At 36.0% G+C, this 25,008-nt stretch overlaps 1 protein-coding gene across 6 annotated transcripts in view; it reads right to left on the bottom strand.

The window, feature by feature from the left end:
• Nucleotides 1-25,008, bottom strand: part of RYR2 (ryanodine receptor 2) — a 784,705-nt gene that overhangs the window by 132,608 nt on the left and 627,089 nt on the right. For all 6 annotated transcript variants that reach the window (XM_064383634.1, XM_064383629.1, XM_064383631.1 and 3 more), the window contains 8 exons: nt 15,018-15,078; nt 13,539-13,777; nt 11,613-11,694; nt 7,808-7,938; nt 5,267-5,587; nt 3,163-3,403; nt 2,695-2,782; nt 435-527 (listed from right to left, as the gene is read on the bottom strand). In XM_064383634.1, the coding sequence (XP_064239704.1) occupies nt 435-527; nt 2,695-2,782; nt 3,163-3,403; nt 5,267-5,587; nt 7,808-7,938; nt 11,613-11,694; nt 13,539-13,777; nt 15,018-15,078 (1,256 nt within the window). The remainder of the gene's footprint in view (nt 1-434; nt 528-2,694; nt 2,783-3,162; nt 3,404-5,266; nt 5,588-7,807; nt 7,939-11,612; nt 11,695-13,538; nt 13,778-15,017; nt 15,079-25,008) is intronic.

The following is a 25,008-nucleotide window of genomic DNA, read 5'->3' as shown; positions in this document are numbered from 1 at the left end:
CCTATGATGTGGAGCCAATGAAAATTATTCAAATCAGCCAATCATAAAACTGCTTGCCCTGCCTTGTCCATTCCTTCCAGTGAAAACCACAAGACAAGCTCTCGCCCACATCTTCTGGCTGTCTCTGCCTCCTGACCGCCCCTGACCCTTCCCCAGGTGGCCCTGGATGGGATGACGAGCCTCCTGTTTCCAGGGATCTGTCAGTAGAAATGTCTTCCTCCCTGACAGTTATTTTCTGTCTGCATGTCTTACCATGCCTGATTAAAACAAATTCCGAATAACCTTAAAACAGCTTGAGTGCTTTAACCAATTAATAACATTATCAAATCTATCAGATTCCAGTTATAGATCTTTGAACATCTGAAAAACAAAGTCAATCCATGAAAGTCACATTCAGACATTTTCTAGAACAGTGAAACAGTTTACAGTAATACCTTTGACATCTTTGACTTGGTATCAGTAATAAGGAAAGACATATTGTTGATTTCATTCTGTACAACGAAGTTCTGCTCTTCTCTTTTGAAATTCTGAGAAGTTGCAAAGGAAATTTCGGTTAAAACCACTTACATAAAGAAGTCTGTATAATTAGAGGTTACACAGAATCTACAAGTTTTTACAGAGATAAGTATTAATTTGATATATAAGAATTATCGAGAAAGAATACAAGTATTTCTTGAGTATCTAATGAGGGTACTTGGCTAGGAGCAACAATTCTGGGAACTAGATACACATACGCACATTGCAAAGATGGGAAAACTAAGGTAAAGAAAATGTAATTGCAAGATCACACATTTACCAAGAAGCAGAATGAATATTCAAACCCCTGTTTAGCTGGTGAAAGGCATCTACTGATTCCTGAGATTAACATAGACTTTTCAAGGACACACAGAAATATGATGTTACTTTCTGTCAGAATTTTTACTTACTTTCTAAAATATCATATCGTTATTTATTCCCTTTTAATTTGGGAACACAAAATGACTGGCAAAATCAATTTATCCTCAAATAGTTGGGGAAGAATGTAACACATTAACCAATTTGTGTTTATATTAATATATGCCCATGAGATTCAAAAGCACATATACAGATATTTCGCTTATTCCTGAAAGTATGATTAGATGTTCATCTGAAAACGTGCTGGTTGTGATACATACTCTTGTTCCAAACTTCAGTTTTGTATGTAAATCTAAAGACACTTCTTCAGCATTTTCACGATTGAGAAAGCTGAAGATTTTCAATTCTTCAAATAAAAATATGCAGTTTTTAGTGATTTTTTTCCTGGGCTCCCCCTATTTCCTCATTAGGCATTCTAGGTGAAGTAACCCCAAAGAGAAAACAAGAGGCAAAAAGCAAAAATTCATCTTTGTTCTTTGGCAGCTCAAAATGGACTGATTCCTTCTGGAATTTATTGATTTATTCATTCATTCATGTATGTATTTAGGGACAGGTCTCGCTCTGTCACCCAGGCTGGGTTGCAGCTATGCAATGATAGGGCACTGCAGCCTCAAACTCCTGAACTCAAGCAATCCTCCCACCTATCACCTGGCATATTTATCTATCTATCTACATATCTAATCTATTTATTTTTTTAGAGTGGATTTTGAATTTTCCTTCAGAATACCTTGGATGATCTATTGCATTCCCCAAACATGAGTTACACAGGATAAACTTGTATCTTTGTGAAGATACAAATTTGCATGTTAAAAAGGCATTATTTCATATATCCTTTCCAAGTGATTGTCTTTTTAATGTACATTTTTATATAAAGTTTGCTGTTAAGTTTGACAGATTCCTCAAATGTAGGCAATAAATATTATCCTAAATATTAAATATGAATACTTTATTTTAAAAATATGCATTCAAAGTAATTTGATTTGTACAACAATCTGATGAAGTACACTGGTAAGATATCTCAGATGATAAAACTGAGGCTGAAGTTTTTACTTTCTCTGTCTCCCACTGACAGAATGGCATAGAATTATAACTGATATAAAAATTCTAAACTTTTAAAATAATTCAGGATAATCATCAATGCTCATTTACCTATATTCTGCTAGTTACTGAAAATAAATGATAGAATACTATACAACTCTTATGATTAAAATCGTTTCCAGATTTAAAAATACATAGTTCCACTTGCAATATACAAAATAGTGAAAATTCACTAAATATGTACTTTGGAAATTCTATTAACAGGATTGCTAGTAGAAAGAAGCTTTATTTTAAAAGCCAACATATTCTAAAATGTGAGCCAAACTAAATTGCTATAGAAGTAAAGTGTGCGAAGATAAAACAAATTTATGGAAGCAGTACCTTTTACAAGTAAAATGAGTGTGTGTTATTGTTGGAAATAGCTAGTCTATTTAAGCACGTCTCAAACTGAGTACTGTAAATGGAGAGAACAAAATGCCAAGAAACAGAGAAAGCTAGATAGTAAATATAGTACATCTTTATGCAATGTCAATATTAGTCTAGAATTTAGGGGCAAACTTAAAATATGTTTATGGAGTGCAATAAAAAATCCCTGTGATTTTTTTAAAAGATAAATTAAAAAACTCAAAAGAGGCTTTATATTCCCTCAAACTCCTCAGGGGAAATTATTCTCTCTCCTCAACTGTTACGTGAACCCTAGGAGGCAAGTAGGTAGGTGCCTATCAAACAGTAGGCATGATCTGTCAATATTTGCTAACTCACATGGGATTTCGACCAGTAGATAAACACTTCGGCCACCATGCGGAAGAGCTCCTCTGCTTCTGGGTTAGGTTCCTTTAGCCACTTTGCCCTGGATCACATGATAAATAAAGTGGTTTATCAGCTACTCCTTAAAGTTAATTAAAAAAAAAAAAATCACCCTCCCAAACGTAAATGTACTGACCACAGAGCTCATAATGGCTTCAGCATAGAGTTGTAACATTTAAAAAAAATTAAACATCCTGTCAAACTGTTAACTTTTACATGCAAAATCAGAATGAAATAGCCAATTTTAATTTTAAGGTGTTTTAATTTTAAGCCAATAATTAACTTACCTATAAACAATGAATTATGGTATAATTACCAACAAGATCATGGCCAAATAATGAATGAAACAATTCAACAGAGATGTGTGAGCCAAGAAAGGTTATGACTGAATTAAGGAAACTACTCAATTACTTTTGATCATACCTGTTATAGTCCACAAATCTAATCAAGAGAGGGTAGAAGGCATAGAGATCTCTGGCCAGTGTGGTGAACTCGTCTAGGATGAGAAGCTCTGCCTCCGACATATCACCCCTGGCCTCGGCTTTCAGGTGGTCTTCCTCGGACACCACCATGGCTGCCTTTTTCTTGAGTTTCTCCATCAATGGCAAGAAATGAGTTTTCAAGAGCTGAGGTTTCACTTTATTTATTATAGGCTGGGAAAACACTGTATAAAGACAGACATTAGTATTCTGCTCTGTATAACCATTCGTTAAAATGATGATAGATTGTAATTATAATTGTAACATGATTAAAGCCTCCTCCTCTGGCACAGGGCTTCCTTAAGGGGACAGCTCCTGCCTCAGCTGTTTTTCTAGTCCAACTCTAATTGCATAGTTGCTGTTAAAAAAAATGATTACTGAGTTGAATTCAATGATCTTCCTTGTTTTAGAAAAGACTGATGGCTAATTTAGAACGGAAAAAAAGACTTTCACTCATTTTGGAAATCATTTTCACACAAGAAATACAATCCCTAAATGGAAAAGGTATCCCTAACCCTTAGAATAGAGACAAGCTCTGCTACATAATTACTATATGAGACTACATACAGTTATCTCATTTTAACTATCCCCATTCTTGGCCCAATGGAAGCGTTAGATGACATGGAACACTGCTCTCTCATTTAATAATAACAGTAGTCGTGTCATTGTTAATAATAGTTCTAAACTTGATTGGGCCATTTTTTAAATGATTCTTCCCCTGAAGGTAACATATATGTACTGAGGAAAAGTAGTAAGAGAAAAGTTAAAGTCAACCATAATCTTCTACCCAAATTAATAAGTAATTGCTGCATTTCTTTGGAGTTTCATCAGTAGATAAATTCATATACATATATATTATATATATAACATTCTAAATTCATTGTTTGAAAAACTCTTTTTTTGCCCTTCATTACATAAGTATTTCCAGGGCATAAAACATTGTTGAGGCCAAGCATGGTGGCTCATGCCTGTAATCCCAGCACTTTGGAAGGCTGAGGCAGGCGCATCACAAGCTCAGGAGATGGAGACCATCCTGGCCAACAGGATGTATTAAAAATACAAAAATTAGCTGGGCGTGGTGACGTGCCTGTAATCCCAGCTACTCGGGAGGCTGAGGCAGGAGGATCCCTTGAACCCAGGAGGTGGAGATTGCAGTAGGTCGAGGTCGTGCCACTGCACTCCAGCCTGGGTGACAGAGTGAGACTCTGCCTAAAAAAAAAATGTTGAAACTTTAACATTTAAAGATGACATAATATTCTGGCATGTAGATGTACACAACTTATTTAGCCATATTCTAGTTTCTGGGTACTTAGATTGCCTCTAACTTTTCGATATAAATAATGCAATAATTAAAGACATTAGACTACATGTTTTTTGCTTTACCCTCCCCTCCCTTCCCATTCTCTGTAGGACAGATGGCCAAAAGTGGATTGCTAAAAGGTGAATGTTTTATTTTTGTCTCTGGCTATAGAATCATTCGTTTTTACTGCTGTGTTTACTGATTAATCTTACAATGACTGACAAGTCAGAAAAATGTTTACTCAAACATAATTATTTAAAATATACCCAATATCTGTTTGTATCTACATTTAAAAAAATAGCATGACAGGCCGGGCACGGTAGCTCAAGCCTGTAATCCCAGCACTTTGGGAGGCCGAGGCGGGTGGATCACAAGGTCAAGAGATCGAGACCATCCTGGCCAACATGGTGAAACCCCGTCTCTACTAACACAAAAAATTAGCTGGGCACGGCGGCACGTGCCTGTAATCCCAGCTACTCAGGAGGCTGAGGCAGGAGAATTGCCTGAACCCAGGAGGCGGAGGGTGCAGTGAGCCGAGATCGCGCCATTGCACTCCAGCCTGGGTAACGAGTGAAACTCCGTCTCAAAAAAAAAAAAAAAAAAAAAATAGCATGACAAATAAATGCTATTTTGAGTATAGAAGAAAATATTAATAAAAACCATGATGGGAAAACTCTAGTCTTATGTATTTAAAATTCTTTTGGAAATAAAACACATATAAGGGGTACATCTTTTTCCAATTTCTTACCTGCCAGCCTCTTCATCCAGGCTCCCTCATCAATCCCCAAGTTATTATATATGATTTTCAATATGTTTCCTAGAAGTGTGTTCATGTGCTCTGAGTTCAGGGCTGTGCAGCACATCTCGGCCCGTTCCGGATTGTTCTCAGGTCCATGCTCCCACCAACGAGACATGTAGCTGCAAAGCATGGGCAATATGACTTCCATGACATGTGGTATTTGAGTGTAGCGAATGCCGGACTCAGCTAATTCCACGATTTCTTCCATGAGTTTCTCCAAAGATGGTATATTTGGGCAAACATCTTCCACATTACTTGGCAAACTGAGAGCTGGAGAAATATACATAAAAACGGATTAGAGTCAAAGAAAGTACTGAGATGATATGGCAGATTTCCATTGTTTATAACAGATGCAGGCAACCGTTTCATTTTGGACTTCAAAACTTAGCAAGACCTGGGATGCCTTCACCTGGCTCCTTCTGTTTTTCAAGGAAGTTGTTTGAAAGCGTCTCTCTTCCCCTCAAGTTCCTACCATATCATCACTGCCAGAAAATAGCATTTCCTCCTACTTCACAGCACACAAGAGTATCAAATATTTCCTCTTCTAATTTGCTGTTCTCATGACCTGCAAGCCATTTATGACTGGCTCCAATTGGCCTCCATTGCCCATTTTTGAAGAAGTTTTGAGGTCCACCACTCAGGGTCTCACCTAATTCCTGATGCCTCGTTCAGGCCTGTATTTTCAACCCTTTTATACTTCCCACCCAGCACATACTCAAATCTTTCCTGGATTACTTAGTTTTCCAGGCACTCTTCATCCACAGAAACCAAGCTGCTTTTCACTGCTCAGCAAAATCGCACTTTTACACCTCACCTACCCAACCATTCAGTGCCATCCCACATCCCTGACCCAATTCCCTCTTCCTAAAACTCCCCTCTTTCTTAACATCAGTGTGTCCAGCCTTCTTTGGCTCCCTTCTGAATGTTGTCAGTTTCCTTACTGACTCTCTTCTCCTTGCTAAACTTTTAAATGCTGATATTCTATAGGAATCTGTCTTTGGTTCTCTTTTCTTTTTTGGTTTGCATGTTTGTCTAGACAATTTTGGCCATTCTTTCTGCTATAAGCTAATAACTCTGAAAACCATGTTTCTTAAAAACTGTTCTGACTCATCCTAGATGTCTTAAGTGCAACTAAAACACAATGGATCTAAATTTGAACTTCTCCTTTTCTCTCCATCCTGTCTTGAGCGTGCACTAACTTGTTGGGGACATTTTCCAGTCATTCACCCAGGCAAGAAACCTGGGAGAACATCTGGGCTGCAATGTCCCCTCATCTACCACATGAGATGACTCTACCTCTAGGAGCTCTCAGAATCAACATACATACATGCTGTCCAAGCGGCCTCACTTGGTCTTGCTTTTGAATTACCACATATTCTAACTGCTGACTTATAGCTATTCATGTTCTTTATTGTTGTCATGATACATTTCTGAAATGCAAATCTACTCATCTTACTGTTTTTTTGTTTTTGTTTTGTTGTTGTTTTTTTTTTTTTTTTTAGACAGAACCTGCTCTGTCACCCAGGCTAGAGTGCAGTGATACAATCTTGGCTCACTGCAACCTCCACCTCCTGGGTTTGAGATACTCTCCTGCCTAAGCTTCCTGAGTAGCTGGGAAAACACGTGCCCACCACCACACCTGGCTAATTTTTGTGTTTTTAGTAGAGACGGGGTTTCACCATGTTGGCCAGACTGGTCTTGAACTCCTGACCTCAGGTGATCCACCTGCCTCCACCTCCCAAAGTGCTGGGATTACTGGTGTAAGTGACTGTGCCCGGCTCATCTTACCTTTTTAAAGCCAATAAAAGGATTCTATTTGCCACTGTCACAGTACCCACTTTTTACCCAACATAAAAAGCCTGCCTCCCCACTTTCTGACTTTCTACTCTTGTCTTGTCTTTCACTCTTTACTCTCCTGAAAGCTATCTCCAGCCATGTTAAAATGCTTGAAGTTTCTCCTCATGTACCAGAGTTTCAGTCTTCCCAATATCAAGACTCATCTTGTATCAGCTTTGTGAAGTCTTTCCAGGTGTTCTCAGCTAAAACTGCCTTTTTGATGTCCCCAGTGCTCTTTATTCTTTTTTTGTTTTGAGGACAGAGTCTCGCTCTGTCCCCCAGGCTAGAATGCGATGGCATGATCTCTGCCTCCTGGGTTCAAGCAATCCTCCTGCCTCAGCCTCCTGAGTAGCTGAGATTACAGGCGCCTACCACCACACCCTGCTAATTTTCATATTTTTAGTAGAGACAGGGTTTCACTTGTTGGCCAGGCTGGTCTCGAACTCCTGACCTCGTGATACACCTGAATTTTCCTTCAGAAACACTAGGGAAATTGAATATAGCATTCCAAAACATGTAATACCAAACAATAACACTTAAGAACAAAGAAGGCTGGAGGTATTCAAGCTCATTAAAAATCACTATGGAGAGTATGATAAGTATCATTAAGTTTTAGCTTCATGTCTCAAAATACTGCATGTGTTTCTATGTTACCTGCTCTTTCTCGTGAAGACTTGGTATTGTAGATGGAGTAAATATTATGTTTGTCCAGATGAGTTTCCAAAAATGCTACAGGAAAGGCACCAGCAAAGGCAGCTAGACATTCTCCTAATGCAGAACGTTGCCTGTAAATAGAAAAACCCCATGCTTTTATGTCTTCCAAATGAGTAACTAAAAAAGTCATATTAAAATTAGCAGGTTTAACCTAAAAAGGAATGATAATATTCAACTCCAATTTCTGTATTGCCAAACTTCATATGCTTTCAATAGCAATATCCCCACCATTTGAAAAAAACTAAACTATCAGTTAGCGAAAAATTATCTGTCAACTCATTTCCTTATATCTGGTTGGACTAGTCCTTTTATTTCATTAATTCACTTTAAAATTCTGTTTCAATTAGTCATTCTCAGACTGATTCTGATAATTTGTATTGGTAATCCAGAAATATCAATTTTTCTTTTGGATGACTTATGTTAAAATATCTATATTTTTATTAGTACAGTGTAACTTTTTCATTTTTTTCAAAATTTCTTTTTCTTACCTTCGAAATTTTACTTTCTTTGTTTTCCCCAATCACTTTATAATTGCAAAATTAATTGCACAAAAAGACTTCAGAAACAAGCCACCAAAAACTAAAACATTGTTCAGAATCTAAAAAAATGACCTCAAATTTTGTCAAGATAAATACATAGGCAAAAACAGCAATAATGAAAACAAAGCAACAGCAATAAGAAGGACCTAGAGGGTTTGAAAAACCAGATATCAAAATAGTTTTTAAAATGCAATTCAGGCTATATGATACTGATTTAGTAATAAAAAATCAAATAATAGAACAGAATAGAAATTCTGAGTGTAATCTAGTAAATATATTGATTTATATGATGAATGGTTTATTTTAAGTCAGGGAATAAAATAAATATTTAATAAATGACTACTTTACACACAGTTGATTTAAAAATTTTAATTTGAATCCTACATAATACCCAAGAGAAATAAAATTCAGATATATTTCTAGTACATTTCCTTCTTATCTCAGAAATGAGTATTCTAGACATTCTCTACTTTCCTTGAGCTTTCACACTTCTTTTCTCAGCTATCATCTGGATTAGGACTCAAGTCAACCTTCACTGGAAAACAGAAGCTACTAGACACAGACCTACCTAACATAGCTTCTACCTGTTTTCTGTCACATAGAGAAAAATTATAAGCGTCAAAAGTCGCCTTCTAAAAGATACATTCTCCACTACCTTGTTCTCTAAATTGTGTGGTTATTCACAGGACAAGCTATTCCTTCCCACTACAGCATTTATCAGTTTGCTGGTTTGGTGTGGTTTCCCTACCAGATAAAGAACCTTTGAGAGTAGGGAAGTATCTCGTTTATTTCTCTATCTTAGCATCTGGCACTCAATAAATACTTAGTATATAAACAATAGAAAGGAAGTTAAATATAAAGAACAGGAAGCATGAAAAGTCTAGGAGAATAAATGTGTGAAATTTTAATATAATGTGTAGTCTAAACTTATCAGAATCATAAAACTAACAGGAAGAAACATATATGAAATAATTGATAGATTTGATTATGTCACAATTATATAAAAACTCAACATTACCATGTCATAAAACTCTATCTGCATATAATTTTTATAGATAAGCACTATAAAGGTATAAAAATGCTAAACTCACAAAAACGGGAGAAACAATAATCATTTTAATAAACAAAAGGATTATTACAAATCAGCATGACAATACATTAAGAGAAAACTAGATGCAAGATGAGAAAAAGCAATTCATAAAGTAAAGAAACACAAAAGGCAAAGTAAACCTGAAAAAAATAGCAAGTAGATGGTAATCAGGAAAGTGCATTAAAAAATATATATGTAAATAGTACTAACCCTATTTATATTTTTAAAGGCATTTTTTATATATTTATATATTTTATATATTTATAAACAGTACTATATATATTAACTATTAACTATATATATTTATATATTTATATATATACTCTATATACTATATAACTATATATAGTATAACTTCATATAGTTATATAGATATACTAGTATAACTATATATATATAACTACATATAGTTATATACATACTATATAACTATATATAGCATAATTACATATAGTTATATATATACTAGTATAACTGTGTATAGTATAACTACATATATATATCTATAGATATATATCTATACATCTATACAACTATAGATATATCTATACTATAGATATATTTATACTATATATAGTTATACTATAGTTATATATATAAAACTATATATATAATGCAAATAGCATAACTATATATAGTTATACTATATATAGTTATATAGTATATATATAACTATATGTAGCTATACTATATATAGTTATACTATTTACATAAATAGTATAACTATATACAAACTATATATTTATATATAAATATATATAAATAGTACTATTTTATAGTTAAACTATTTATGATATATAATATATTTAATATATATAATACAGTATAACATATAATATAGATATTAAATATATATACTATTTTCAAGTATCACATTCATAAGCACTGAAAAGAAAAAAAGATAATCTGAAGTAAGGAACAAATGAGGAAATTAGCATTCACTTGTAAAACTTGAGAATATAAATTGAATCAATTTTCTGAAAAGGCAGTGAAATGAGTACCATAATCCTGTAATATGGGTTTACCCTTTAACTTATAATTCCAAATTCTGAGAATACAGCTAAGGGAAATAAGCATAAAATACAATGGAATCCAGGAACATAGATCTAGCATTAGGTATATCAGTGAAAAACAGAAAACAGCCAACATGTCAAAAATACCATAACATTTCAATGAATTATTTTAATTCCTTAATATATTTCATAACCATAAAAATAATATGAGAATTGAGTTTACTTAAAATGCAGGTAAAAATGTTAAAATGTTCAGAGAAAACCCAATTATGTTTTTCCATTGATCTAATTTTCTATTTTTGTGTATGAATCTCATCCTATTTTAATTATTATAGATTTACAGGTTTTAATATTTGGTAGGACAAATGAGTACCTGCTCATTACTGTTTTATTCCCCTCTAAATTTTATTGGCTAGTCTCATGGGTTTATTCTTTGAAATAAACTTTTGAATTATTTTGTGAAGTTGGATACAAAACAAATTTCTGTTTGAAATTGTATTGTAATTATAGATCAATGTGGGGAGAATTTATATTTATTCATAATTAAATCTTCTATCAGACTGTCTTTTTATTTACTCTTGCCTTTTTAAACTGCCCTGTTTCTCTTCTCTGGTTCACAGAAATGTCTTACTGAAGTTGCCAGTGATCTCTTTATTTTAAATTTACTGAGGATACATTTTCTTACTTTACCTATTCACATCATTTAACACTGCAAAACACTCCCTCCTGAAACTTGAGAACATGAAAAAATGAAACTAGTTTAAATAACTGCTCATATTCATACTTGCTTTGAACTTCTGATATATAATGAGTAACTGTACTAGCAGGTGCTTTCATAAGACTCAAACACTCTAAGTTGAAACTTCATATTAAGTATAGTCTTTATCATTAGTGCTTTAATTTCTTTGCATAACTCCATTATCCTTTATTACATCAATTCTTACTTTGTGTAAAGATTGTCTAATTACTTCCAAGGAATTTAAAAGGTCGATCTTGCTTAGTTTATAACTAGGAAACAGGTTATGAAATAAAGATCCTTGAAATAAATGGTTATAAAACTTGAAGCAGCAATTGATACAAAGTTAAACTTTAAAAATTCTTACCTCTCCACATAAATACTCTTGCTGGTTCCCAAAGCATATAAGCTAGTCAGAATTCTGTAACAAGACACCTGGACGTCTTCCACTAAGGAAAAAGAGAATCTCACTTGAAAGAAAAACCCACTTATTTATACATTGTCCTGTAAAAGCTTAAGCTATGTACTATCCAGTTTAGGCTACATACTACTCATTCATAAAAAAGAATGAAATCATGTCTTTTGCAGCAAAATGGATGGAACTGGCAGTTGTTATCTTAAGTGAAACAAGCCAGGCAATAAAGTCAAGTATCACATGACCTCACTTATAAGTGGGTACTAAACAATGTGTACACATGGACACAGAGAGCAGAACAACAGACAAGACTCAGAGGTTGAGGGGGCAGGAGGAGGTGGATGATGGAAAATTACTTAATGGGCACAGATGCTCATTATTTGGGTGATGGATACCCTAAAAGGCCAGAAAACTATACTTGTAACCCATAAATTTATACAAATAAAAATAAATAAATAAAAGGCACATTTAAGTATGCTTTTTTTCTTTTTTTTTTTTTTTGTGAGACAGAGTCTTGCTCTGTCACCCAGGCTGGAGTGCAGTGGCAATATCGGCTCACTGCAACTTGACCTCCTGAGTTCAAGTGATTCTCCTGTCTCAGCCTCCCAAGTAGCTGGGATTATAGGTGCACACCATCATGTCCGGCTAATTTTTGTATTTTTAGTAGAGACAGGGTTTCACCATGTTGACCAGGCTGGTCTTGAACTCCCAATCTCAGGTGATCTACCCGCCTTGGCTTCCGAAAGTACTGAGATTACAGGCATGAGCCAGCACCCGGACTTAACATGCTTTCTTAAAATAAAATTTAAAATAAACATTTTGTCACTGGTAGTTGCGGCATCCACTGAATGACTCAGCAGTTTTTGCAGAGGTGCCCATCACCTGAGGAACGTGCAATGCAAGAGTCTGAGTCTGTGATTCTGCTCAACAAAGGCTCATGTCTTATCTCCTGCTCTTATCAGCAGGACAGTGGGGAGTTAAAATAGCTCATGTGCTATTTTTTCCATGTAATCTTGGCCATTCTGTGTATATTTTTATTAACTATTGAGTGCCAGCCCAAAACAGCAGATTAAAGCTTCCCTACAAACTGTCAGAAACCTCTAAAGAGAAGATACTTGAGACACTCTAAAAGACCAATTATTTAGACACAGACTTTGCCTCAGTAGTCTTCACATTATTACGTTGTCAAGCCTGTAGGAACAATCTGTATTGATTCAGAAGTAATTTGAAAACATTTGATGTTGCATGTTATATGGTCCAACTGCATTAAAACATTTATGTGAAAAGAGGCAATGTAGAATAGTAATTTGGAAACTTCTACATTGTGGAAGTTCTTTTCCTTTCTTTCTTTCTTTCTTTTCTTTTTGTTTTTTTTTCAGATGGAGTCTCGCTGTGTTACCAGGCTGGAGTGCAGTGGCGCGATCTCAGCTCACTGCAACCTCTACCTCCCAGGTTCAAGCGATTCTTCTAGCTCAGCCTCCCAAGTAGCTGGGACTACACGCGTGCGCCACCACACTCAGCTAATTTTTTTGTATTTTTAATAGAGACAGGGTTTCACCATGTTGGCCAAGATGGTCTCGATATCTTTACCTCATGATTGCCTGCCTCAGCCTCCCAAAGCGCTGGGATTACAGGCAGAACTTATTTTCTATAACCAGTACCTTGCTGGTCCTCTCTGCAGATCCATGTAATTCAGAGATCTATTTCTGTAAGAATGGTGTCTGTCACTCAAATGTCAACCTGTTATGTTTTGCAATTTAAAAAGGTATTTTAATATGTAAACAATATTTTAGTAACCCAGATGTGGCCACTACTGTTTTTGATTGTACTACGGGGTATTTTGATTTTTAAAAAACTCCAAGGAATAAATTTACATACATATTAGGTCTTCTCCGAACTGATGCTGGCCAATATGTTCAAATAATGATGACAGCATTGGCAGCAGGGCCACCGTGGTGTAATTGATAATCTGAGTAACCCCTTTGGGCTGGTTTCGGGTGTGGGTGAACTGGCCCTGCTTGAGATTTTCCATGGTCTTCTCCAGGTCCTCTGCAGCATTGTCCAGAAAAGCTCTGAGCGCACTTTTAACACTCTCCAGGCCAGTCTTCATCACTGTCCTAGGAAGTTAAGGGATGACTTGTATCTTCCAACAGGAACAAATGAAATACAAATAAAATGTGGTTCTCCTATTATGTTTATTTCTCCATTACTGTACCCATCTGGTAACCAAGTTTTAAAATCAACTCTAAAACAAGTCTTTTCAATAAACTTGAAGTTACAGCAACACTGCTCTGTAAATTACCTTTTCCAAATGCCTTCATAGACAACTTATTAAAACCTCGGAGCAAAAGTCTGTGCTAAGGCTGTGTGTTTACCATTAATGGTCTCCAACTGAACCAACAAAACACAGCTGTGAGGTGAGTATAGTTAATCCCAAATCCCACAAAACTAGAATGTTTCCCGAGGCAATGGGTAGAAAAAAAATTTCATGTCAGCTAAACCAACTCAACAAATGATAGAGATGTTTGTGTTTTAAGGTGTAGCAATCAAGTCTTTTCTAAAGCGGCCACTGAAAGCTGAAATTCATACAGAAGTGACACCCTAATGCCGCTATTTCTAGTAGGAAGTGAGGGTCTGTAATGGTATCTCCTTTCTGTATTTATTAAAGAAAAGACCTTAAATGAAATCTTAAACACAAGAACGGATAATCCCAGAGTACTGTGGAATATTGTCTTTAGGAGACATTTATAAACTTTGATCTCGATTTATCCTACGCAACATATAAATTAAACGTATGGCTTAAAGGCTGAATCGGTCATGCTAAATGAACTGATTTTGTACTTGGTCAGCATGCTAGATTTCCGGTCAAGTGATAGGGCACAGAGGGAAGCACACAGATGGGAATTCATCTACCTACACACTTAGTACGCAATCTTAAACATCACTTTATTCATCTGTAAAATGAGAAGAAAACTCTCATGTTTCCCAAAAAGCCAAATATTATTATGAATGTTAAGCACAAAGACCATGGCTGGAAGCTGATACGATCTCTAGAATTGTCAGTTTACCACTTTTCCTGCATGACACATTACCAATTCAACTCTGTTATATTCCTGGCTGCTACAGAAACGCCGTGGCATTAAATAATCATCTACATATGATCATAAAAATAAGCTGCCACCGTACTAGTAATTTTAAAAAGTTTTTCTTTTCACCTACACAAGACATCATTACAAATCCAAAGAATAAAATCAATACAACTGGGTCCTTTTTAATATTCTTATATATACATATATATATGTGTGTGTATGATTATTATTATTATAATAATTTATTTAGGTCAAAGTATCTATTTACCTTGCATCCAAAGTTTGACCCAAAATATGAAGACAGTTGACAATTGACGTTGCATCATTACCTAAAGAGGAAACAAAATGCTGTATAAATTGCCCTGAGAAGTTCTCAATTTTCTTCTTTTCTACTAATATTTGTGCTAGAAAAATTAGTCGATGACACAACTCAATAGTAATAACTTAATTTTACAGATTTTTAATAATCAAGTTTGAAATCATGCGGTTTTTCTGCTTAAAAGTGGCTATGCAAATGTAAGTAGAAAAGCAATAAAGTCTGTCTCATCAAATAGCTGACATGCCCAAGCAGCATTCAAAAGCACTGCACCAGGCTAAAAGAGTTTTAAATGAAGTTTTCAATAATCCCCTCTCCCTCCCATCTCATTGTATATTTAAATCTTCTTGTTTACAAACTTTTGAGGTCAGCTCATATCCTTTATGAAATGAGGTGGGCTTAAAGTTTAAAAATTTTAATTCCATTTTTTTTTAATTTCTTTAATCATTTTTTTTTTTTTTTTTTTGGAAGAAAGAAAGAAAGAAAAAGAATGAAGAAGAGGAAGAAAAAGGAAGAGAAAGAGAGAGAGAGAATGGGAGTATTGCTTTCTTGCCAGGCTAGAATGCAGTTTAATAATGGGTATTGAAAACCTCTTTTATACCAATAATTATACTTAATGATGTAGACAGGAAGGAATAAGGGAAGAAAACAACAAACAAACAACCCCCATATTTCATTTAAACCCATGAAATGCTATGCTACTACTGAGGAGTGATTTACTTCCAATTATGTAGTCACTTTTGGAATAGGTGTGAGGTGGTAATGTATGTTTTGTGTATTTGAAGTGGGGAGTTCTATAAATGTTTATTAAGTTTACTTGTTCTGGGTCTGAGTTCAAGTCCTGGATGTCCTTGTTAATTTTCTGTCTCGTTGATCTATAGAATCGTTAGCTCTTCTTGTTACACTGATTCTTTTGCCATTATGTAATGTCTTTCTTTGCCTCTTTTGATCTTTGTTGCTTTAAAGTACTTTATCAGAGGCGAGAATTGGATCTCTTGCTTTTTGTTTATTTGTTTATTTTTACTCTCTGTTTGGTTGGTAAATCTTCCTCCTTCTCTTTGTTTTGAGTCTTTGTGTATCGTTGCATATGAGATGGGTCTGGATACAGCATACTGATGGGTTTTGGCTTTTTATCCAATTAGAATATATATAAGTTTAATACTGGCATTTGATGCTAGCTGGCTGTTTTGCCCATTAGTTGGTGTAAATTTTTCATTGTGTTAATAATGTTCTTTGCTTTTTGATATATTTTTGGAAAGGCTGATATTGGTTGTTCCTTTATATGTATAGTGCTTCTTTCAGAAGCTCTTGTAAAGCAGGCCTGGTGGTGGTGAACTCTCTAAGTACTTGTTTGTTTGCAAAAGATTTAATTTTTCCTTCGCTTATAAAGCTTAGTTTGGCTGGATATGTAATTCTGGGTTGAAAGTTCTTTTCTTTAAGGATGTTAAATACTGGTCCCCACTCTTTTCTGGCTTGTAGGGTTTCTGCTGAGAGATCTGCTGTAAGTCTGATAGGTTTCCCTTTATGGGTAACCTGACCTTTCTCTCTGGCTGCCCTTAGTATTTTCTCCTTCATTTCAACCTTAATAAATCTGGCAATTATGTGCCTTGGGGTTGGTCTTCTTGAAGAATATCTTTGTTGTGTTCTCTGTATTACCTGGAGTTGAATATTACCCTGCCTTGCTAGGTTGGGAAAGTTTTCCTGAATGATATCCTGAAGAGTATTTTCCAACTTGGATTCATTCTCTTTGTCACATTCAGGTACACCTATCAAACGTAAATTAGGTCTTTTCACATAGTTCCATATTTCTTGGAGACTTTGCTCATTCCTTTTTATCCTTTTTTCTCCAATCTTGTCTTCTCGTTTCATTTCACTGAGCTGGTCCTCGACTTCTGATATCCTTTCTTCTGCTTGATCAATTCGACTGTTTAAACTTGTGCATAGTTCACAAAGTTCTCATCTTGTGTTTTTCAGCTCCGTCGATTCACTGATATTCCTCTCTAAATTGTCCATTCTCGTTATCATTTCGTCAAACCTTTTTTCAAGGTTCTTAGTTTCTTTGCATTGGGTTAGAACAAGTTCTTTTAATTCACAGAAGTTTCTTATCACCCACCTTTTGAAACCTGCTTCTGTTATTGGAACACACTCGTTCTCCATTAAGCCTTGTTCCGTTACTGATGAGGAATTGCGATCCCCTGTAGAGGGAGAGGCATTCTGATTTTGAGTATTCTCTGCCTTTTTAGGCTGGTTTCTTCCCTTCATTATATATTTATCCCTCTGTCATCTTTGTATTTACTGACTTTCTAACTAGGTCTCTGAGCGGACGTCCAACTTGTTGATTCCCAGCGCTGAAATCTGAGCAATCCACTGCGCCGGCCAAAACAGCAGTGTTAAGATTGATGGTGCTTTTCTGCCCGGGAATCTCTGGACTCTGCACCAAGAACTGCCACGCTGAGGCGCCAGCAAAACCGCCGCGCCGGCCACAAGAGTCTCCCTGGCGACCCGTGGGGCTCCTCCACTGGGAATCTCTTGGTCCATGAGTAACAAATATTCGTCTGAAAGTGTGGTGTCCTCTTGTTCTCTGAGCTTTCACTGGGAGCTACGAGCCTGAGCTGCTAGTGATCAGCCATCTTGGATCTCTCCTAATTCCATTTTAATTGCACCAAGTATCTCTGCTTTCTTATTTCATTCCACTGCATTAAGATGAATTAATCTGCATGAATTCAATTGCAAGAAGGTAAACTAATTTCCTTGAATGTTATTGGTCTTTGGTAAAAACCAAAAAGCACTAAACCTTCACGTAAAAAAAAAATCAGAGACTGAAGTAAGTTAAATAATACTCCTATGAGATTTTGAGATGACAGTAACTGAAAGTAAAATAAAATTCACTCATTTTGACTGGCATATTTTACCAGGAAGTACAGAAATATGAGTGATAAAAGCATTACATATATTTTTCTTTGTAATGGATATACAGAAAGCAAATAAAATGATGAATTCAAGGTAACAAAATAATTTGACCACTTACAATACAGTTTGACATTATCAGTTCCTCATTCTATACTTTGATTACACACACACATACACACACACACACACAAACACACACACACACACACACATGCACTCATCTCCTGGGTCCTGAGGTTGGCAACTTCAATTTGAATATAAGTTTTTGTAATACTGGTATATGTTATATTCTTTATACAAAAAAGTAACCTAAAATGAATGACTAAAGTATACACTGAAATTAATAAGTGTATTAGAACATGGGCAAGCCAGCTTAGTGATATAATACAAAAAAGAAAAAATAAGGTATTTAATACTGAGATTCTGAGTTATTTATGAAAATATTCCCTCATCTTGTGCTTCAAGTCTCAAAATTCCTGGTAATAATGAAGACAAAATGAGCAGAAAGGTAGGATTTGTTACTTCCCTGTCCATTGGCAGATGCCAGCGCTAGGCCTTCACCCGGAACCCTCAGAAGTATTGATCTGATGATTCGTTGTCTCAACAAATAAAGATAAAAACTAGACCAGGCACACTGGTTCACGCCTGTAATCCCAGCACTTTGGGAGGCCGAGGTGGGTAGACCACCAGGTCAAGAGATTTAGACCATCCTGGCCAACATGGTGAAACCCCGTCTCTACTAAAAATACAAAAATTAGCTAGGTGTGGTGGTGTGTGCCTATAGTCCCAGCTACTCGGGAGGCTGAGGCAGGAGAATCCCTTGAACCCGGGAGGTGGAGGTTGCAGTGAGCCGAGATCGCATCACTGCACTCCAGGCTGGCACCTGGCAATGGAGCAAGACTCTGTCTCAAAATAAATAAATAAATAAATAAAAATAAAAACTAGGCACTCTCAAATTTCCAGTAATAAACAAAATAGTCCTCATGGTACTTGCACTGTAAAGAGGGATATAGATAATGAATCAGTAAGAAAAAAAATCATTTAACAAAATATCAACGTATTATAGCAGGCCACAATTATATATATATATGTATATATATTTGTTCCATATATTTTATGTATCTATAGAACAACAGAAACTGGGTATAATAACAGGGATAGTGGTTATGAGTCCTTCTGGAAGCAGCATTTGAGCAGAGGTTGGAACGACATAAAGAAACATACCATCCATATACATGGGAAAGGGACCCCGGCATAGGAGGAGCACATGCAAAGGCCCTGAGACAAAAAATAAACCTGGTGTTCCCAGCAAGGAGGGTCAAGTGGCTAAGGTGGTCAGAGTGAGAGGAAAGAAGTCGAGTATGAGGTGGAGAGGTGGGGAGAGGTCAGGTTCTAGAGTTCGGTTAGAGCAAGCCCTTGGATTTTCAGTGCAGTAGGAAGACAATCTTAGGTTTTGATCAGGATGGGATAGGATTTATATCTTCAAAGAACTAATTCCCAAAGTGTGAAATTCTGGAAGAGCAAGAGTGGAAGATAATTAGGGACCTACTGCAGCCACTGAATCAGTTGACTGGTGATGGTGAATTCAGATTAGGATATTAGTGGTGAAGAATTTGAGAATATATTTTAAGGATTTACTTATGGATTGAATGTGAGGTGAGCAGGAAGGAGTCAGGCATAACTAAGGTTTTTTGCTTGAGTAACTGGGTGAAAGGTGGCACCATTTAATGGTATGGGAAGAGCACAGGAAGGAGCAGACTGTGGGAGGAAAGGATGGCGGGGGCGGGGGCGGGGGCGGGTCCTGACCCTTGCTTTGCACATATTAAGTGTGATGAGCCTATTAATAATTCTGGTAAAGATGCAGAATAGGCAATTGATTAAAAAAAAAGTCTGCAGTGCAGGGAAGAGATCTGAGCCTTGGGCATCGTAAACATACATTTAATTTTAAACATCATGGGTCTAAATGAAACTAGCCAGAATGAATATAAGTACAGAAGAAAAAAGGCCCAGGGCCTCCAGTCTTTGGAGGCAGAGAAGATAAGAAAGATGCAGCAGAGAAAATATGAAAGAGAAGGCCCATGAGGAAGAAGAGATGTAGTGCAACGTGCATGAGTCCTATGCAACTATTAATCAGCCCCAAACCCAAGAGGCTGGTCCCTCACTTTTCCTAAAACACTCAGTTCTCTGTCTGTCCCTTTCCCTTCTAATCTGCTGTCTCTTACTACAGATTATGAGTGTGTGTACTTGGTACTGAGTTTACCCATGCCCTTTTCCATAAGGGGTGGCCAGGGATATTTAAACTTCTATTCATTTACCCTTGAGAGGCTGGGATTTTTGTTTGCTTTCTTCCCTCCACTAGAATAGTGTCTGACATACAGCGGGCCCTTAAAACATTTGTGGACTGACCGTGGGATGTAAGAAGTGTAGGAAATGGCACCAGCGGCCAGACACATTCTGCGGGTTGACTGAAACTGTGTACTGAGAATATGAAATTTCTGTGACTGACAAAGGAATAAACTATAAACTCCACAAATTTTTACATTTCGGTAGACCCCTTTTAGACGCAGCACGACTTTAAATAGAAACACCTCTATGTAAAAAATGGTGGGAAATGGACTGTATGGATGCAGAAAAAGTCAAATCTTCAATATTTTAATTTGCAGGTTAAGCAAAAGTGTCAGTCCCATTAGCACGGGTAAGAAGCCTAAAGTAATGATTAGTCTCGAAGAGATAAAGCATGCAGTAAGGCTTTTAAATAAAATAACAGCTTAAATATTGCCCTTCTTAAAGCTATCCAGATCACCATAATCAGAAATGTCAATCACGGTATTAGCAAGAACAGGAAGGGCCAGTAGAGTATTTATAAGATGATAAAAGTTTAAGGTGGCTACTGGATTTTATGTACTTAAGTTTACGTAATTGCTTCATTGCTCTGGGTGGTGTAAAAAAACAATTGATACTTTTCAACTCACAGTATTTCAATGACCCAGTTACTTCTCTTGTCCTCGGATATATACCTCTCATCACCTTTAAACACTTAGAGAAACACTTACAGATTGCCTATTCATCCTTAAGATTGTGTATTTGTAACAGTACATCAAGGTGTGTGTAAACATAAAAAGGACATAATTAAAATAACAACTTATGCCTGAGTCCAATAACAATAGAGACAACATTGAGTTTTAAAAAACGTAACAACCATTATATACAACTCTCTAAATAATAGAAATAAAATTACGTAATACGAATATAAATAATTTTTGCATATTAATCCCAAATTTTGTTCTGTGGTCTTTTAATAAAGTTTCTATAACTCAGGAATTCTCAATGTTATCTCAAATTTGACATATCATATACTAGTTCTATTTTATAATCTGATACACAGAAGATTCACAGAATGTTGACTTCTCTCTCCTGGAAACAGTGATAGCAGCCATTCCACTTTTCATTCTTCTCTACATTTGTAATATTGTATTCTTTTTTCTTAAGAAATGATTAATCTTGGCAGAATTCTATTAATAATGTGAAATACCATTATGCCAGAAGATATACATTTCTCTCACAATGATGAGAGAATAGAGAGAAATTGAAGAGTGTTAATAACTGTTATTTCTAAAGTCTGTGATATTGAAAAGAGTAAAATTATTGGTTCCCTAATTTGGTGAGAAGTTTCAGTCAAACTGAGGACACAGTTTGAATAACGACATATTCCATTCATTTTTCCCAATGCCAGGAAATTCTCACATAGTGCTATGTTCAATTGAAAGAATTATCTGTATTGCTCTAATACTATGTATACTTTATTACTTTCACTATAGGCATCTAATTCCAATATTTCTGAACTTATTTATCTATAAAAATGAGATTTTTTTTTACAATATAGTAAGTTAAATCTAGGAAATAGTTGTTTTGCTACGCATATTGTCACAGTACTACAGAATTTTTAAATTAGAGAAAGATCTCAACGATCCTCCAGTTATGAATAACAAGGATAAGAAAATAGTGATAGATTGTGCATGACTGAACCATTAAATTCTCAACTTAATGGTACACTGAATTCTCAATGTTCCTATCCTCAGTGATTCTGAGTACTTTAAGTATTTTTCCTTTTATTACATGTGTCCTACCAAACAAACACAAGCACAATCTGAATCTTGCTAGAGATAATAAAAACATACTAATTTTCTAATATAATAACTTCTGAGATGAGACAGCAATCATCATTTAAATATGTCTGCATTTTATAGGGAGAGATATTAGAAGTATCCACATAAACTTAATCCACTAATCCGTTGATTAGGGAGAAATAAGAGTTGATAGAATCCACTGTAGTACTTTACTTAGTATCTACTTTTAAAACTCTTCCAAACATAACATTAAGATTTATGCACTGGTATAAATTAGGCATACTCACCTGGAAAAAAACTGAATATTTTAACAACAGGTACTGTTTCATTTTAAACATATTATAATATTTATCTTGTTTAATACTCCTGTAACTAACATTGGAGTTGTATTAATATGTTATATTTTGGGTTCTAAGTCAACCCCGAAGAAGTGTTGGAATATTATGTGCATCATATTACGAAATGCTGGCTTTGTTGCTGGTGTTCCTGGATGTACCTATGTCATTAATTCAGAAATTCTCCGTAACTCCGAGGAGCGTCCAGGTCATTTAATGTCTCACCAGGATGTTAAAAAGGCACCAGAAAACTGAAAGGTAGGAAAGGCCTATAAGTGATAAATATTTTGTGCCAGCCTTTTCAAATAGCTCCTGGAACTGAAAAAAAAATCATTGTTGATGAGTTTCATGATCTTATTATTTAAAGGGTCATTAATTATGTGTTATTTTCTTTTCAATGTAAGTGGCCTAAGTGTTTTCATGGACCTCTTAAGGAATAAGGAAAAAAAACATGATTCTCACAAATTGTAGGATAATTAGATACTACATTTTTCTTAATAATCTCTTAACCAAAATAAACAAAGGAAAGCTTGTGTCATTCGTGAATATAAAAAAATTTCTAAGTTCTTAGCACTTGTCTCAGAGTAAGTCTCCACTAACTTATCGACCTTCTCTATTAGACTGCAGGCTTCTTGAAGGCTGGACCTGGTTGGCTCATTCATTCATTCATCATATAATCATAAAATATCTACTGTGTGCCAGACTTCCTGCTAGGCACTGAGGATGCAACAGTAAGACCGCACAGAGCTGAGAGTTGTTGCGAGAGGGATGTTAATCTGGTAAGCACACCTTCAGTGATACGGAGGAAAAGTACAAGGGGCCAGAGACTGTTATAATAGAAAGAGGAGGGAGTATTATCAGTGAGATAGGGAAGCCTTTCCTGAGACAGTAGTACTTGGATTGAAGTCTGAAGGATGGATAGTTGGTCACGAGTGTGAAGGACTGAGGAGATGAGCGTTATGGATGGGGGTCCTTTACTTGGGCAATAATTACAGCACGTGCAAAAACCCTGGTCAGAAAGGAATCTAACGTATTCAAGAGGCAGAGAGAAGGCCAAGGAAGCTGAAGAAGAGTAGTGAGTAGGAGAGGCCATGCTGGGACATGCAGACGGAATGGCCCGTGAGGAATGGAGTGTGGAAACACTAACACGGCTAGGTTAAGAAATCTTCCCAAAGACATGGGAAGAAACTGAATATGCAGGAGTGTGACAGGAGAAGTGTGTTTTGAGAAGATTCGATAAGATCCTGGTGGAACACAGTTGAGAGAGGCAGGAGGGGATTCAGAGAGAATGGTTGGTATGTTCCCGGAGTAGTACAAGCAAAAGATGTTTGCATATTGGTCTGGGTTCAGGAGTGGAAAGAGAAATAAATCTTCATTTTCCTAGCCTCGTATCTTGAGTGAATGCCTTTCACATAGCAGACAGACATGTTTATTGAATGGATGCATAAAATGAGTATCATTAAGGCATTAGATTTCTTTTCACATGTAAAAAGAAAGCCTTTAAGGAGCTCTGATATGCACTACCTGGGCCACCATCACTATTACTGTTGGAGTCTTAGTTATCAAATGCTGCTTCCTCTATAAACAATTGAAAGATTCTAACAGTGTAATAGAAGGGTTTATGTATCCTCTTAACTGCCTTGAAATTCGTAATCAGAATTTCTCTGTAGCAAAAGTCAGGGGAAACTCTGGGAATAAAAGCACTATTTCTTTTCTTTCTTTCTTTTTTTTTTTGTTGAGATGGAGTCTCACTCTGTCACCAGGCTGGAGTGCAATGGTGCGATCTTGGCTCACTGCCACCTCCAACGCTCTGGTTCAAGAGATTCTCCTGCCTCAGCCTCCCGAGTAGCTGGGATTACAGGCATGCACCACCAAACCAGCTAATTTTTGTATTTTTAGTAGAGACGGGGTTTCACCATGTTGCCCAGGATGGTCTGGATCTCCTGACCTCATGATCCGCCCTCCTCGACCTCCCAAAGTGCTGGGATAACAGGCATGAGCCACTGTGCCCAGCCTAAAAGCACTATTTCTTTAGTCAACATTGGGTCCTTGAAAATGGGAAATAATACAGATATCACTTGTCAACCTGCCTACATCCTATTCATATCCTACCTGGATTTCCAAAATTCGTCATGTGTGCCAACTTATACTCACTACAAGCATCTCAGAATTCAAACAGGCAAGCCTATATTTAAACAAGATGCTATTTTCTTTCTTTTTCATTCCATCAGGTATTCTAATTGATTCATCAGAATTCTGTGAGTAATATGGCTTGTCTTCCTTTTTAAAACCCTTAACTTTTTAAACACAAAATAAAATTGTTTAAATGCCTCAAAAAGAATAGATGAGGCATAAAAACACTATATCTTAATTCTTGGACAGTGTCCATCAATGGAGAAGACATATTTTAAAGTAGATAACAGATAAAAAATATAAAAGTCTAAGTTTTGAGAATCCTCACTTCATATGTCAGAAAACTATTTCAAGCACAGGTGAGGTTTGGAGATATAATTACAATGGGGCAGCCAACCTAGAATAAATATTCCATTACCCATCAGACTCTGCTCACCA

The sequence above is a fragment of the Aotus nancymaae genome, unplaced genomic scaffold (assembly GCF_030222135.1).
Source record: "Aotus nancymaae isolate 86718 unplaced genomic scaffold, 86718_ANA_hifiasm-v0.15.2.pri h1tg000032l_0, whole genome shotgun sequence".
Classification (NCBI taxonomy): domain Eukaryota; kingdom Metazoa; phylum Chordata; class Mammalia; order Primates; family Aotidae; genus Aotus; species Aotus nancymaae.
Note: the sequence above shows the minus strand (reverse complement) of the source record. Positions and strands in the feature narration are given on the sequence as shown.